General features: G+C 34.8%; 1 protein-coding gene across 1 annotated transcript; it reads left to right on the top strand.

Moving 5' to 3' along the window:
• The first annotated feature begins 626 nt into the window (after positions 1-626).
• On the top strand, positions 627-1,819 carry LOC146926000 (uncharacterized). Its single transcript, XM_085758426.1, has one exon. The coding sequence runs from the start codon at positions 703-705 to the stop codon at positions 1,588-1,590; it is 888 nt and encodes a 295-aa protein (XP_085614552.1). The 5' UTR covers positions 627-702; the 3' UTR covers positions 1,591-1,819.
• The last annotated feature ends 16,015 nt before the right edge of the window (positions 1,820-17,834 follow it).

The raw sequence follows: 17,834 nt of genomic DNA, 5'->3' as shown, positions 1-17,834 counted from the left end.
GTAGAAAAACACTAACCACATAGGAAGGAATAGATTGCAAAACAAATTTAATTAGAACCTCCCTTCCATGTGAGAGACATCTACTGCTCCAGGAGTTCATTTTATTCCAAATACGATCCTTGATAAATATAAAAGTTGCATGTTTACTACGACCGATCATAGATGGCAGCTCAAGATATTTCTCGGCACCTAAAACTTGACGAACACCGAGAGTAGTAGCAATGAGGTTCTTTAGATCATCAGGAGTATTGCAACTGCAGAATAATTTCGACTTCTGGAGATTAATGGCTCGCCCCGAAGCCTCTTCATTGGTAGCGAAAATATTTTTCATCCAAATAATTAAAATGATATAATGAGGTGGAAATTAAATAAACATGTGTATAATTAGGTTGACAGGTCATGATCCATGTCAACATTGATTAATTATCAACTAACTTCAAGTTAACGGAAGGATCTACGGATTAATTAAGCCTAAAAAATATTTGGATACATTTTTTAATTTTTTTTTAATTTAAGAGGACACGAGAGGGGTGTGGGGCCTTGCTTTGGTTAAAGGGCCACTATGGCCTAAATTATTACCAATACTAATAAGATTAATTGTAACAAAAAAAAAAAAAGATTTAAGAAAGTAGCAACCCTAATTATTGTTTCTTACAAGTTCCATTCCATCTTGTTCTTCCTTCTCTTTGTGGTTCAAAAACAATGGCGGCAGAGGAAGCAGAGAAAATAGCAGCAGCAGAGAAAAACCCTAAGAAACGAAAAAGAACAAAAACGGCAACAGCAGCAGAAGAAACACGTTCAAATTTACCAGAGGATTTATGGGAACATATCTTCAAATTCCTCAACGACGAGGACAACAACACCTTCAACCTTCTTCGTCCTGATGGGAATCTAGGTTTTACCGATCGCCTCCGCAGAATAAGGACTCTCTACCACGTCTCAAAACAAGATCTGCCCATCACCAACAGTAGTTTCAGGTCTCTCTCCCTCGTTTCAAAACAGTTTCTGTCCATCACCAACCGTCTTCGATTCTTGGTCAAAATTTCCGAGGCAACAATCCCTTTCCTTAACCGTCTCTTTGAAAGGTTCCCTAATATTACATCACTCAATATCACTCTCTCTCCCGATGCATGGTCTGGCCGTGTAGCCGACCTCGGCGAGTTTCTAGCCAAAATCTCCACTTCCCCTTTAGACCTCAAATCGCTCACTCTCTACCACCCTGACAGAGTTCCTGAAAATGAGTTCAGAGCTTTGTCCAAGAAGATGAAAAATTTGACCTCTCTCACTTGTTATCAAATGAGATTTATCAACAAGAATGATCTCAACATCATTGCTGATTGTTTCCCTTCCCTCGAAGAACTCATCCTTACCGACACTGGTTGTCCCCATAATTGTGCGATAGATAGTGATGATCAATTCTTGGCGCTTCCCAAACTCCGCAGGATTGCTTTAACTCACAATAACGTCTGTGGGCACTCAACTAAGAATCTCTGCAAGAACTGTGACCTTCTTCAAGAGGTCAAAGTGGTTGGTGGTTGTGTTGCACGATATGCGTTTGGTGGTCCTTGTCCTCCTCTACAATATCAATGAGCTTCAAGATGCTGCTGTCCACTACCGTCAGCTTCAAGATGCCATCATAGTCAATATGATGATACTCACTACAGTAATATGTATTGGGTTAGATATTATCTATCCAAGTTTGTGTTATTTATTTTATTTCTCAATTTGATTATAAAGTTGCTTATTTCCCGTTGAAAACACATTTCTTCTTTTCGTACATTCATACCGAATGAATTTTTACTTCGCTTTAGTCCTTTAACTTTAAAACAAGAGGGGTTCAGATTTGTGAGGTATATTGTATTATAAGAGATGTAAAGCTTTCGTTTGAAAGCTTATAAATGAAAGTTGTATGACTCGCTGTCCACATTCTTTATTGTCCAGAAGGAAAAATAAATCGTGCTCCTTATAAGCTATACATAATTCAAGTTCAAGTTTATTATAAACATTAATGCATTTGACGAGGATTGGTTTATTTTGGTTAAACGAGGATTGGTTTATTTTATTAAACTTAAACGATTCTTAGCATTTTGTTGTGGTAAATTTGTCAGACAAACTATAGAAATCGTTGTGAAAAAGAGGTCCCAGTTGCAGGGAATGGAGAATAAGAGCTGAACATGCCTCACTATTGATGAATGCAGGATTGCGATTAAAACCTGCTACAAAATCTATTTTGCACAAATTGGATGCTGATTTGCAGGGCACTCAACAGGTCTATCAAGCTTGTGTTAAAAGAACTTATTCTGTGACGCAGATTGAAGGTATAAGTTATATATTTTCTTGTAGAACAAATAGTGTTATTCAAGTAAGGATTCGGGTGAAACTATTCACATTAGCACAACATTGAATTAGCTGACCGGATTTTTATATAGTGTTGGCAGAACTGGCATGAAAGTTTACTACTTCAGATGGTCTAAAACTTATGGATGTCCGTTTGTTATTCAATCTGCCTGTATGTGCTTAGAATGTTAATAATTATTCAAAGTCTTTTACCAGTTTTATCTATTTCAAATATCTATTTCATTCATTTTAATATGAAATTAGAAACTTCTCCAAGCATGGTGATATAAATAGATAAATGGCATAGGGAAGTGACCTCTCATTGGGCTTAACTAAATGGGCTAACCTATCACGGTTCATTTAGAAACAATAGCCGAATCACACATATTCATCAATTAGTTAGTGCTCAACACAGTAGACCATAATTTAAATTAAGATTATTTTGTAATGATTATCAATGAAAGTATAATAATTGATTAATTAAATAATTAGTCCAACAAATCATGGTTCAGATTTGTGAGCTACATTATATGATATATAACAGTATAATAATAGATCCCCTAAAAAAAAAACAGTATAATAATAGATGTAATAAGGAAAGTTTATGAATGAAACTTTCCCGAAGGATAATAAGGATCAAACAATTTTTGCAACAAGATTTTATAACATTATATGACCCAAGTCCACTGATTACTTGACTTCTGAGACTCTGAGTAATGTTTGTTATGCTTTCTTCATCAATACTCAATAACCTGCAAAATTACATTTTTCAATATGCGGATGCAGCCAGACATTAGGCAACGACATTATACCATTTATTATGCATTTGTGCTTGAAGAGCATAAAATGTAGACATGATGCAGAGTCTTCAAATCGTACTCCTTGGATTTAAAAAAGCATTTAACTATACATGAGGACATTTGATGAAGATTAGTTTAAATAATTCTTAGAATTTTGTTTAAATTTTACCGTGATAGAATTGACCACACTAGTAACACAAATGTAAAATGCAAAATAATCTGCAAAAAATTTGATGAGAGAATGAATAGTAGCAGTCATTCTGAAAAGGAGGTATCAGTTGCAAGAAACGGGGAAGAAGAAACTGTTAAACGTGCCTCACTAGTGATGAATGTAGGATTATGATAAACCTGCTGCAGAAACTGTTTGAACAAGTTAGGTAGTGATTTACAGGGCGCACGTCAGGTCAATCAAGCTACATTTAAAGGTATAAATCATGCATTTTCTCATATTCACACATGATATTGAATTGGTTTGATTCTTATCATAAGATACATACTACATTTAGCTTTCCAAATGGTTATGAGCTGATGGTATGATTATGTTTGTAATTTCTGTCAACCATTATGAGTCAACTTATCATATCGTTGAATCAAACAATTTCATGGTGAATGAGTCCTTTTGAAACTAATTTGAATTATAAGTTTTCAACTTTAGGGCCTAATTTGAAATGTTTGCTAATAGATGGCATGGCAGTGTCCCGAAAAAAATTACCAAGGCTTTAAAATTTCGAAGACATTTTTTTTCTTCTAAATCCAATGATTTCAGAGACTACTCTTGACAAGGACACAATAATTCTCCGCATTTTTAAGTGCATTTATTTCTGATAGCCTGTCATTGTTTCATTATCAAAATTTTCAACAATAATGTATAGTACCATATCAATGTATGCTATGAGGTCAAATATGATATTTCTGTTAAAATGTTGGCAAGAATAATTCAGTTTCTCATAATAATAATGACTACACAACAACCCACTTGGGTTGGTTTTGTGGTGTTGGCATGGGTTCTTGGGGTTTGCTTCTCCTCAAGGTCTCATATTGTTCGATTCTTCCCGATATCAATTTTGTGCATGATAATGTTCGATTCTTCAGAAAATAAACTAATGACTACCCAACTTCAGTCGAAAGAATAAGCAGCTGTAAAAAATGGGAGCCACCATGATGTTATTTGTCTAGCGCCATGCCCTATGATCTGCAGTTGAAAGTGAATTTTATTTTTCTTTGTTTTTCTTCTCCTTCGTAGATATCCTTTGTTTGCAAAAGGCTCTCTTTGTCAAGCATTTTACAGGGCTTTGCATATCGCCAAACTCTTGGAAATGAAAGCCTTTAAACTTCTTCATGCGTTACTTGAACCCTTTTTGTCTCTCCATTTTGTTTTGATTCCAACCTGGTTAGTGTGTTGGGATATCAGTAGTTGATTTTTGAAATTGTTTATTTTACCCTCTAAATTGAAAACACATTTGAGAAAAGGAGAACTTGGGCCAAGCTAGCCAGTGCAAACCTCGAGAATTCGCTGAATTATGACCCCACCAGAAGGAGTTTAACATTTTTTTCTATTTCATTAATGAGGGATCCTGGAAGAAGAAAAACACTCATCATATAGGAAGGAATGGATTGCAAAACAGATTAAATTAGAACCTCCCTTACAGCTTGCGAGAGACATCCACTGCTCCAAGAGTTGATTTTATTCCAAATATGATCCTTAATAAATTTAGAATTTGCATGTTTACTACGACCAATAATAGATGGCAGCTCAAGATATTTAACGGTGCCTAAAACTTGACGAACACCGAGAGTAATAGCAATGAGGTTCTTTAGATCATCAGGAGTATTGCGACTGCAAAATAATTCTGACTTCTGGAGATTAATGGCTTGCCCCGAAGCCTCTTCATAGGTAGCTAAAATATTTTTCATACAAACAACTGTTGAAAGCAAAATCCTTTATTGATGTTTTAAAGATAACAAACATATTTAATTTTATTTATATTGTTATCTACTAATGAATTTTGTGAGAAATGTTTCATGAGAATGTTTGGTAAAAGCAAGAGAACGTTCTGGCCTCACAAGGGATAACAAAAATCTTTATTAAACATGGACATAAACAAATATGAGCTTTTTGGGGTGTTTGTCAAGATATGCATAATTAAAGATCAAGACTCTAGCAAATATTCTTTTTGTCTCACTTAAAGAAGAAAGGAATCAAGGCTCTTTGATAGGTGGCATTTAACATGCACACTGCACAAATTTGTGTATCATGCACAAATTCATCTTTTGAAGCCACCTGTCGGTTGTCTACCTGCTAGAAAAAAATAAAAAATAAAAAAGGAAACATATTTTAATTGGAATTAATGAAAGACTATTTTACACACACCTCCATATTTAGAATATACCACCGTTTAAACAAACCCTCGGCAGCCCAAGACATCATCCAACACTAATTCTTTCTCATTTAGTATAACTCATCCCTCTCTAATTTTTTTTCTGGATATTTATCTTCTAACACAGTATTTATAATTAATATTTATTAATTAAAATTAATATTTTTTAAATTATAGTTAATATTTCTTTGTAAACCTAGCACCTTATTTGTTCCATGAAGTTTAAACTCATCACATTTTGATTCCAATTAAAAAATTTAAGTTCATCAGAAATTAAAATTACTTGAAACCCCCAGCCACCACCCTCTGGTTGGAACTCGAATCCAAACCCGAATCCGACTCACCCACCACCGGAGAAGATTTTGATGACTGAGTTAACCATCTTCACCTCCGTTCCTGAAGCAAATGGGTCAAAAGTCTAATAAGGTCGTGTCAGGGTCGGGATCTAACGTTTATTTGCCATAGATGCTCCATAAGTGGTTTCCGGTAGTTTGAAGGTGGAATTTGGGTTCAACAGATGCCGGGACGGAGTGGAGTGATGGCGGCGACTGCCAGTGAGAGAAAGAGGGAAGAGCTATGGCAGCAATGAGGGACTAACAGTGACGAATCTGAAAAGTGAAAATGGAAAAAGGGTTGCAACACGAACGCTTTTTTTTTTTTCCTTTTGTTTTAATTTTTCAGCCAATTTTATAAAAACTAATTAATAATTGTTTTAAATTACGATCATTAAAAACATGCTTTGGTAGGGTCTGACCTCGTTTTTCGTGTACAAAACAAAAGGGGAGTTGTAGGTTGCCAATCAAAGATCCTAGCCATCCAAATAGATTTAATATATATCAATGGCTGTTATTGATTCATAAGATTCTATGGTTATCATACACAAATTTGTGTAGCGTGCATACTAAATGCCACCTCTTTGATAATGCATTAAGGGACAAAAGAACAAAAGAAATTAAATATGTCTTTCTTGCACATGTGTTAAAAGCAAAAGGAATAAAATCATCTTTGGGCCCTCATGTGTGCATTTCGATCCATTAAAGAATTTTAAGGAAAAGAAATATCCAAAGGATCAATCTTTATCAACAAGATACATGACATCATCAAGTGACATCAACAAAAGTCATCAAGTGGGCAACAAGTTTCAAAAGGCTTGATCTCAGCTCATCACCAACTAGCAAGCACGTGCTCTACAATTTCGTTCAAGATTGGCTGGAACTGAGAGAACGTTCTGGGCAAAAGTGAAGAAACATTCTCTACATGCTTTCTCCCCAAGTTTCTTTGGAGCCAAAATTCGAATTCAAAATGGAAGCACAACAGCTCTTTGACAGCTTACTTTCCAAGGGATTCCAGCTCTATAAATAGAAGAGGTCATTGAAGGAGAAAAGCAAGAGAGTTTGAAATACAAAGCAATTATCTCTCTCAAAGCAAAAAGCTATCAATCTCTTCATCATTACTTTCGACATTCATCTTTATTTCTCATTGAGAATATTGTTCTAAATTTGTACAAGGATAGTTTGTTTGACATATAAAGTTCCAAACAACATCCTACATATCTTTTGTTTGAGACATTCGATCCAAACAATCACCTTACAAAGAGATAACTAGATCTCAAGTCTATTGGGCTTAATAGTTTGAGATAGGAAGAGTTCCAACCTTTCTTGTGCGAAAGCAAAGAATTGTAGAAGCCTGCTGAGGTTGATAATACAGGGATTACGGACTGATCTGGTGTGATCAAGACCTTATAGTGTTGGTTAGAAGTTTCTACCAACTGTATACTATAGTGGACAATCTCACACGAAGTGTGGGGACTGGAAGTAGCCGGGTTTGGTGAACCAGGATAACTCTCCTGTGTTATTCTTCTTTCTCTCTACTCTCTCTTACTTTTACACAATATACACACACGATCACAAAGCTTTAATATTTATCTCCAGAACATTCTGGTCCTAATTAATCTCAACCATATTAATCCAGAGTTCTCTGGTCCTAACTTAAACTATACTTAATTGATTAATTACACTGCTTCCAGAACATTCTGGTCCAAGATAAAACAATTGCTTAATATTTAACTCAAGTTTAAATTCAGTCTATTATAATGTTTTATTATTCTACCTTTATATCTCTCCAGAACATTCTGGTCCTTGCTAATTTAACCTTATAACTTAAGATCAAATATCATATTATTATTCTACTTATATTATCTCTCTCCAGAACGTTCTGGTCCTTTATACATCAATTAATTATTTATTTGCCTAAACTAATACTGACCAAGAATTCTCTTGAGTATCTATAACCTAAATTAAAGTTTCAGGAATAATTTTAAAGGGTCACAATTCAAACCCCCCCTTCCTTGTGACATTTATTGCTACTTCAATTGGCATCAGAGCTCAGTCTCTAAAGAAGTAAAAGCATTTAACACGTGCTAGAGGAAAAGATTCAGGAAGAAGCAATGTCTTACATACCAGAAGGACTTTCATGCACAAAACCACCATTGTTCAATGGAAAGAATTATTACTTCTGGAAAGGAAAGATGGAATTATTCCTAAAATCTCAAGATGTAGATATGTGGAAAGTTATCACTGAAGGTAACTTTGTACCACAAACCACTGATGCAGTCACAGCAGTAGTGACTATTAAACCCGAGGCATCATGGACAGACACAGATAAAAAGAAGGTACTCTTAAACTCTAAAGCTCAACTCTTTTTACAATGTTCACTAACCATGGAAGAAAGTGAAAGAATCTATGAATGCACTACGGCAAAAGAAATTTGGGATACATTAAAAATTCATCATGAAGGAACTAGCCATGTTAAAGAAACAAGGATAGATATTGGCGTACGAAAATTCGAAATTTTCGAAATGAGTGAAGAAGAAAACATCGATGAAATGTATTCACGATTCACTTCTATAGTGAATGAGTTAAGGTCATTGGGAAAGATATATTCCCCTCATGACAGAATTAGAAAAATATTAAGATGTCTCCCAAACACATGGAGACCTATGGTTACAGCAATCACTCAAGCCAAAGATTTAAATTCATTGGCTTTAGAAGATCTCATTGGAACACTTAGAGCTCATGAAGTTCTACTCCAAGAAGATAAACCAGTGAAAAAGGGAAAAATGATTGCCCTCAAAGCATCCCAAACCACTCAAGATAATCCAGATGAAAAACCTGCACAAACCGAAGAAACTGAAGAAACAGAAGAAGAAGAAATCATTCAAGAAGAGGCAGAGACTGAACTAGCACTCATCACAAAGAAAATTCAAAGAATGATAAAAAGAAGAGATCAGATAAAAAGATACTTTCCGAACAGAAGAGACAACTCGAAAAAAGAAGTTGACAAAAGCCAAGTAACCTGCTATGGATGCAACAAGCAAGGTCACTACAAAAATGAATGTCCACAAAACAAAAAGAAGACTCCTTACAAAAGAACTGCATTAATGACATGGGACGATCTTGACGAACCACAAGCAGAAGAAGGAGAAGAAGCAAATATATGCCTAATGGCAAACTCAGATAATGAAGAGGTAATTCTTTTTGACAAACCTTCTTTAAATAAAGAACTAGAAAACACAATAGATAATCTTTTATCTGACTCAAATTTTTTAACTAATAAATGCTATTCTCTACAAAAAGAAGTCAAAGACTCTAAAGAAGAAAAAGAGAAACTTCAAACTCTCAACAATGATCAAAAGAAAATTATTCAAAGTTTGCAAGACTCATATTTTCAAGCAGCTGAAAAATTAAAAGATCTTAGCAAAACTCAATCCTCTTTGAAATCTAAAGATGAGAATACTTTACTTAAAAATGAGATCAAAAGTCTAAGAAATGACCTCACCATTTTTATAAGGTCAACCGAAACATTTCAAAGAATTATAGGTTCTCAAATAGAAATGGGTAATAATACTGGATTAGGTTTTGATAGCTCTAAACATCAAATCTACGAAAACACTCTTATCCCTAAGAAAGAAAGATTAAAATGCTCATTTTGCAAAAGAGATGGACACAATGAATCTATGTGTTTTCATAGAAAAAGAATAGCAGAAAACTCTTCCCTAAAAACAGAACATTCTCCTCAAATCAGAGAACGTTCTCTCATAAAATGCATATATTGTAAAAGAAATGGGCATTTAGAAATAAACTGTTTTCTCAAGAAGAAAGATCTTGAGCTATTGAAAACTAACAATCAAGGACCCACATAATCTGGGGTACCTAAGACACCACTAACTCAAAATGCAGGAATCATCACAAAGTGCAAGGAGAAAGCCATGGTATTTAGACAGTGGCTGCTCTAGACACATGACAGGTGACAAGCACTGCTTTATTTCCTTCATAAAAAGGGAAGGAGGAGCAGTAACCTTTGGTAACAATGACAAAGGTCAAATCAAAGGTAAAGGTATTATTGGTAAAAATGACTCTGCTAAAATAGAAGATGTTCAATATGTTGAAGGATTAAAACATAACCTACTAAGCATAAGTCAATTATGCGACAGTGGTTTTGAAGTAATCTTTAAACCCAACATATGTGAAGTCAAACAAGTTTCTACAGGAAAAATTTTCTTCACTGGCTCTCGTAAGAAAAATCTTTATGTTTTATACTTAGATGACATTCCAGCTGAAACTTGCTTTATGTCCATTGACAAAGATAAATGGATTTGGCATAAAAGAGCTGGACATGTTAGCATGAAAACTATTTCAAAAATTTCACAACTAGACTTGGTAAGAGGTCTTCCAAAAATCAATTTTGATAAAGATAAAATATGTGAAGCATGCGTTCAAGGAAAACAAGTCAAAAGCAGTTTTAAATCAAATAACATTGTTTCCACTAAAAAACCTCTTGAGCTCCTTCACATAGATTTATTTGGACCTGTTAGAACCGCAAGTCTTGCTGGAAAACAATATGGTTTTGTTATAGTCGATGACTTTTCCAGATACACATGGGTTTTGTTTTTAAAACACAAAGATGAAGCCTTTGAAGCGTTTGAAAATTTTTGTAATCTTGTTCAAAACGAAAAGGAATCAAACATTATCTCCGTAAGAAGTGATCATGGAGGTGAATTTGAAAACCTATCATTCAAAACATTTTTTGATAAAAAGGGAATTTCACACAACTTTTCGTGTGCAAGAACTCCTCAACAAAATGGAGTTGTTGAAAGAAAAAATCGAACTTTACAAGAAATGGCAAGAACAATGATTAATGAATCAAATGTTGAAAAATATTTTTGGGCTGAAGCCATTAACACATCTTGCTATATTATAAATAGAGTTTCAATTAGAAAAATTCTCAACAGAACCCCTTATGAACTCTGGAAAAACAGAAAACCAAACATTTCTTATTTTCATATTTTTGGATGTTTTTGTTATATTTTAAATGATAAAGAAAACTTAGGAAAATTTGATTCAAAATCAGATAAAGGAATATTTTTAAGATATGCAACTAATTCCAAAGGTTACAAAATTTATAACTTAATAAAACAAACCATGGAAATAAGCATGCATGTTGTGTTTGATGAGTTTGATGATTTAGTTACTAACAAAGAAGATGATGAGGAAATTATAAAAAATCAAGAAATTATAAGCGATTCAGATCAAACATCTTCATCTCAAACTCCTCCAAAAAGTTGGAAGATTGTTGGTGATCATCCTCCAGAACAAATCATTGGAAATACATTTGATGGAATCAGGACGAGATTATCATTCAAAGATAATGACAACAACATGGCTATGATCTCACATATTGAACCAAAAAATATACATGAAGCTATGTGTGAAGAATCATGGGTAAAAGCCATGGAAGAAGAACTCTCTCAATTTGAGAGAAACCAGGTATGGAATCTTGTCTCAAAACCTCAAAATCATTCTATAATAGGAACAAGATGGGATTTCAGAAACAAATTAGATGAAGAAGGAAAGGTCGTCAGAAATAAAGCCAGACTAGTTGCACAAGGTTATAATCAACAAGAAGGTATTGACTATGATGAAACATTTGCTCCTGTAGCCAGGTTAGAAGCAATACGTATTCTTCTTGCATATGCATCTCATAAAAACATTAAACTCTTTCAAATGGATGTTAAAAGTGCCTTTTTAAACGGATTTTTCTAGAGGAAAAATTGACACAACACTTTTTAGAAAAAATGATAAATCAGATTTTTTAATTGTTCAGATTTATGTAGATGACATTATTTTTGGATCTACAAATGAAAAAATGTGTGAAGAATTCTCTGGACTCATGCAAAGTGAATTTGAAATGAGTATGATGGGAGAATTAAGATTTTTTCTTGGGTTACAAATTAAACAAGAAATAAAAGGAATATTTATTTGCCAAGAAAAATATATTAAAGATCTTATCAAAAAATATAAAATGAGTGAAGCCAAAATTATGGCTACTCCCATGCATCCATCTTCTAGTCTAGATAAAGACGAGAAAGGAAAAAATATTTCTGAAAAAGAATATAGGGGAATGATTGGTTCCCTTTTGTACTTAACTACCAGTAGACCAGATATTGTGTTTGCAGTAGGTTTATGTGCACGTTTTCAAACTTCTCCAAGAGAATCGCATTTAACTGCAGTCAAACGAATTTTTAGATATATAGTAAGAACTACTGATCTTGGCCTTTGGTATAGCAAAGGGTCTTGTTTTGATTTGACAGCTTATTGTGATGCTGACTACGCTGGAGACAAAATAGAAAGAAAAAGCACAAGTGGCACCTGCCAGTTTCTCGGGAAAGCACTAATCAGCTGGTCGTGTAGAAAGCAAAACACTATTGCCTTATCAACCACTGAAGCTGAATACGTGTCAGCAGCTAATTGTTGCTCTCAAGTATTATGGGTAAGAAATCAATTAGAAGATTTCTCAATCAGGTATGAAAACATTCCCATATTTTGTGATAATACGAGTGCAATAAATTTATCTAAAAATCCTATTCAGCATTCAAGATCAAAACACATTGAAATAAAACATCATTTTATTAGGGATCATGTTAACAAAAAGGAAATTGAATTAATCTTTGTTGACACAGAAAATCAACTGGCTGATATTTTTACAAAACCATTAGTTGAAGATCGTTTTAATTTTATTAAAGAAAAATTACATATTATTAAAAAACCATAAAATATTGGCCCAGAACATTCCAGAGAACGTTCTCTCTCCTTTGGCCTTCACGTTTTCTTTTTAGAAGAAAAGTGAAATCAAAATATTATATTTGCTTTCTAACTATATGTTTATGTCTGAATAAAAATGGTAAAGATATTCAAAATCAAAAAAAGATGCCATTTTTATCACATTTAATGCATATACACTTTATGGAAACTAGCTTTTTTTAGAAAAAACCACCATCGATCAAATAAAAGCTGGTTTTTGCTCCTTTTCTCTCTTCTTGTACGTCTTCCCTCTTTCCATTTCATCAGAAAAGAAGAAACCCTCTCTTCTTTCTTCTATAAAACAAACCCTTCATCTTCTCCAAAAAAAAAATCTCAGATCTACACCATGGCCAGAACTAAAGGCAAAGCGAAAAAGGCTGTAACACCACCACCTTCTCCTCGATCACCTTCTCCTCCTCCTCCACCTTCTCCACCGGACCTAAACAAACCACCACCATCTTCAAACTCTCCACCACTCTCACCGCCGCCATCAGAGACATCTCTGTCTCCTTCTCTGACCCAACAACCATCAAACCCTTCTGATGATGAAACTCTCAATATCATACCTCTAAACATTATTTCTAAACCATTATTTCAAGCTGTTCCACCAACCATCACTCAAACCGCCCCTCACCTCAAATCCTTCTCTCAATCAAAACCAAAAAAGACCAAGTCTTCTCAATCTGTTGCTGTTCGAAGGTCAAATAGGATTAGGGCTGGGGTTGGAATCAGGAAAACTCAAAGTGTGGATACCACTGTTCACGAAATTCCTGACTCGGAAGATGAATTTAACCCTAAAGAAACTGTTCCAACAGAACCTTCTGTTGATGTCTCCCACGAGGCTCCATCACCTCCAAAATCTCCTGAAAAGTCGCAAAATGTGGCTTCAAACACTAGGGAAGAATCGAAGAAAATTCCTATCCCTAAGGTTGCTCCCAAACCACCTCCTCCAAAGAAGGATAAAGGAAAAGGGAAAGCTGATTCTGGTCATGCAAAAGCGCCTCAAGAAGCTCCTAAACCTAAGAGAAAGAGATCAACAAATCTCTCTATTTCAAAATCAAAGTTCATTCCATTGATTGAACCAGAATTCGAAGAGGATTTTCATGACAAATGGAGCACTAGACCAATTGCAAATGGAAGATATGTGGATTTTCCAGCTTTGGAGAAAGAAGAAATCTTTCTGAAAGCCATCACTGATCTGCTTGGATGGACATCTTTCCTTCAAATCCAAGATAGGTATTATCCTAAAGTTGTTCAAGCTTTTTATTTTATGTCTGAAACACATCCTGAAAAAAGTCTCATTGTATCCACTGTGAAAGGGGTTGAAATCTCTCTTACCCCTGAAGACATAGGAAAATTATTTAATATTCCTGTTTCTGGAAATTGTGTTTATGGTGACTCTTGGGATAAAAAATTAGGAGTTGATCTAGAACAGGTTTATAAGGGTGTGTTCTTACCTAATTCTTCTGGTCTTATCGCATCTAACCTTCAAAAGGTTCCCAAAATGTTTAATCTGTTAAGTCAGCATAGTTTAATCCCTAGGAGTGGTAATCATGGTCATGTCACAAAAAATGATCTTATGATCATTTATCATATGTTTTTTGAAAAACCATTGTGTCTTCCTTATGTGATCATCCATCACATGATGGCTGCTGCTGCAAAAGACAACAAGAAATATTGTTTGCCTTATGGAATGATGCTTACCAGAATCTTTAAGGATAAAGGAGTTGATCTAGAAAATGAAGATTTTGTCTTTGAAAACTCAAAATTCACCCCTAAGAACATTAGTCACATGAAATTTGATCCAACTGACCTTCCATTCAAAAATGAAATGGAAGAAGATGACTGTGAGGAAACTCCTCCTTTCATTCCCACAAAAGAAGTCACACCAGAACGTTCTCCTCTAATTCCAGAACGTTCTCTGCAGCCCTCTCCTGTTGCTGATGAGCATTTAGAACTCTTAGCAAATTTTAAGAATCAATCCTCATCATTCTCTGCTGCTCAAGCAACTGAGGTTCTTCGTGGGTTTCAAAACACAACTCCTCAGCCATTCACAAATGTGTCTCAATCAACCTATCTTCATATGTCTTCTCCACATGATAGTTATCCTGCTTTGTTCAATGACAATTCTGTGAGCAAGTTCTTTAACTCTGCTCTAAACACTTCTGTGCCTTTACACTCCTTCAGCACTTTGCAATCCACTACTCCTACTCTGCCCTCTATGCCCACTCATACATGTGGAAACACTTCTCAACCTGACACAACCAATGATCCAAAAGATCAAAGGCGTCCTAAAAGGTCTAAGCTTGAGAAGGATATTAGTAAAATAAGGAAAGATTTGCCTAGGTTGTTTGAAGGACAACAAGCCATTCTCAGCTATAAAGTCTACAACAACATTGAGAATCAGATTCAAAGGGATTGGAAAACGAATGTCTTAAGCATGAGGTACAATGTTCCTCCACCAGTTGCGCATCCTTTTCCACCACCACTCTTTACTATGCCTGTGCCTGCTGCTTCTTCCTCCTCTGATGACTCCTCACCTACGCCTTAGCAAGCTTGGTGGCTCATTCTCCTTTTTGATGAAACAAAGGGGGAGAAAGAAAAGGGGAAGATTGAAGAATTGAAAAGCAAAACTGGCTATATTTTGGACTGCTGCTGCTATTGTTGCTTCTGCAACTTTATGTTTTTATTTTATATGACTTCTATGCATTTAAAACTCTGTTATATTTTGGTCTGTAATATGCTAGATTACTATTGATATGCTGCTACGATGCTATTTTTATGCTGCTGCTTGTTTGGTTTATAATATATGCATATTATGCTTTTATTTCTTATTTAGAAACAAATGATTGTTGAAAGCAAAATCCTTTATTGATGTTTTAAAGATAACAAACATATTTAATTTTATTTATATTGTTATCTACTAATGAATTTTGTGAGAAATGTTTCATGAGAATGTTTGGTAAAAGCAAGAGAACGTTCTGGCCTCACAAGGGATAACAAAAATCTTTATTAAACATGGACATAAACAAATATGAGCTTTTTGGGGTGTTTGTCAAGATATGCATAATTAAAGATCAAGACTCTAGCAAATATTCTTTTTGTCTCACTTAAAGAAGAAAGGAATCAAGGCTCTTTGATAATGCATTAAGGGACAAAAGAACAAAAGAAATTAAATATGTCTTTCTTGCACATGTGTTAAAAGCAAAAGGAATAAAATCATCTTTGGGCCCTCATGTGTGTATTTCGATCCATTAAGGAATTTTAAGGAAAAGAAATATCCAAAGGATCAATCTTTATCAACAAGATACATGACATCATCAAGTGACATCAACAAAAGTCATCAAGTGGGCAACAAGTTTCAAAAGGCTTGATCACAGCTCATCACCAACTAGCAAGCACGTGCTCTACAATTTCGTTCAAGATTGGCTGGAACTGAGAGAACGTTCTGGGCAAAAGTGAAGAAACATTCTCTACATGCTTTCTCCCCAAGTTTCTTTGGAGCCAAAATTCGAATTCAAAATGGAAGCACAACAGCTCTTTGACAGCTTACTTTCCAAGGGATTCCAGCTCTATAAATAGAAGAGGTCATTGAAGGAGAAAAGCAAGAGAGTTTGAAATACAAAGCAATTATCTCTCTCAAAGCAAAAAGCTATCAATCTCTTCATCATTACTTTCGACATTCATCTTTATTTCTCATTGAGAATATTGTTCTAAATTTGTACAAGGATAGTTTGTTTGACATATAAAGTTCCAAACAACATCCTACATATCTTTTGTTTGAGACATTCGATCCAAACAATCACCTTACAAAGAGATAACTAGATCTCAAGTCTATTGGGCTTAATAGTTTGAGATAGGAAGAGTTCCAACCTTTCTTGTGCGAAAGCAAAGAATTGTAGAAGCCTGCTGAGGTTGATAATACAGGGATTACGGACTGATCTGGTGTGATCAAGACCTTATAGTGTTGGTTAGAAGTTTCTACCAACTGTATACTATAGTGGACAATCTCACACGAAGTGTGGGGACTGGAAGTAGCCGGGTTTGGTGAACCAGGATAACTCTCCTGTGTTATTCTTCTTTCTCTCTACTCTCTCTTACTTTTACACAATATACACACACGATCACAAAGCTTTAATATTTATCTCCAGAACATTCTGGTCCTAATTAATCTCAACCATATTAATCCAGAGTTCTCTGGTCCTAACTTAAACTATACTTAATTGATTAATTACACTGCTTCCAGAACATTCTGGTCCAAGATAAAACAATTGCTTAATATTTAACTCAAGTTTAAATTCAGTCTATTATATTGTTTTATTATTCTACCTTTATATCTCTCCAGAACATTCTGGTCCTTGCTAATTTAACCTTATAACTTAAGATCAAATATCATATTATTATTCTACTTATATTATCTCTCTCCAGAACGTTCTGGTCCTTTATACATCAATTAATTATTTATTTGCCTAAACTAATACTGACCAAGAATTCTCTTGAGTATCTATAACCTAAATTAAAGTTTCAGGAATAATTTTAAAGGGTCACAATTCAAACCCCCCCTTCCTTGTGACATTTATTGCTACTTCAACAACCTCACATTCACAAGCTCTAAAGAAAAGAAAACAATCGTCTGTAAAGAGAAGGTGAGAAATAATGGTGCATCTGTGCATATCATAGTACCTCTAATATCATTATGACGTTCAAGTTCACGAATAAGGGAGGAAAAACCTTCAACTTAGATGATGAACAAATAAGGTGAGAGGGGATCACCCTGACAAACGCCACGCCCCAAGCACAATAGGACCCACTGTTGCTCCATTAACCAAGACCGAGTAGTAAACCGTTTCAACACAAAGCGTAATGTAGCTAACCCATCTGGAGGAGAAACCCATTTGAATCATGATATCTTAAAGGAAATCCCAATCTAATCTATCATAAGCTTTACTAATATCAAACTTAAGGGCATCATATCCATTCTTTTCTTTAGACTTTGCCTTCTTATAGTGTACAATTTCAATGGCAACCATTGCATTATCCAAGATGGATCTTCCTGGAACAAAAACTGATTGATTAATAGAAATACACTTATCGAGCACCTGTTTGAGCCTATTAGAAAGCACCTTGGCTACAATTTTATACACAATATTATAGAGAGCAATAGACCGCCCATCCTTCAT

This window comes from Medicago sativa, chromosome 4 (genome assembly GCF_051527215.1).
Source record: "Medicago sativa cultivar Bolivia chromosome 4, Bolivia_mono, whole genome shotgun sequence".
NCBI classification, from domain to species: Eukaryota; Viridiplantae; Streptophyta; class Magnoliopsida; order Fabales; family Fabaceae; genus Medicago; species Medicago sativa.
Note: the sequence above shows the minus strand (reverse complement) of the source record. Positions and strands in the feature narration are given on the sequence as shown.

What these genes read in the sequence shown, in the direction of transcription:
- LOC146926000 (XM_085758426.1), top strand. Translation starts at nt 703, where the DNA reads ATGGCGGCAGAGGAAGCAGAGAAAATAGCAGCAGCAGAGAAAAACCCT.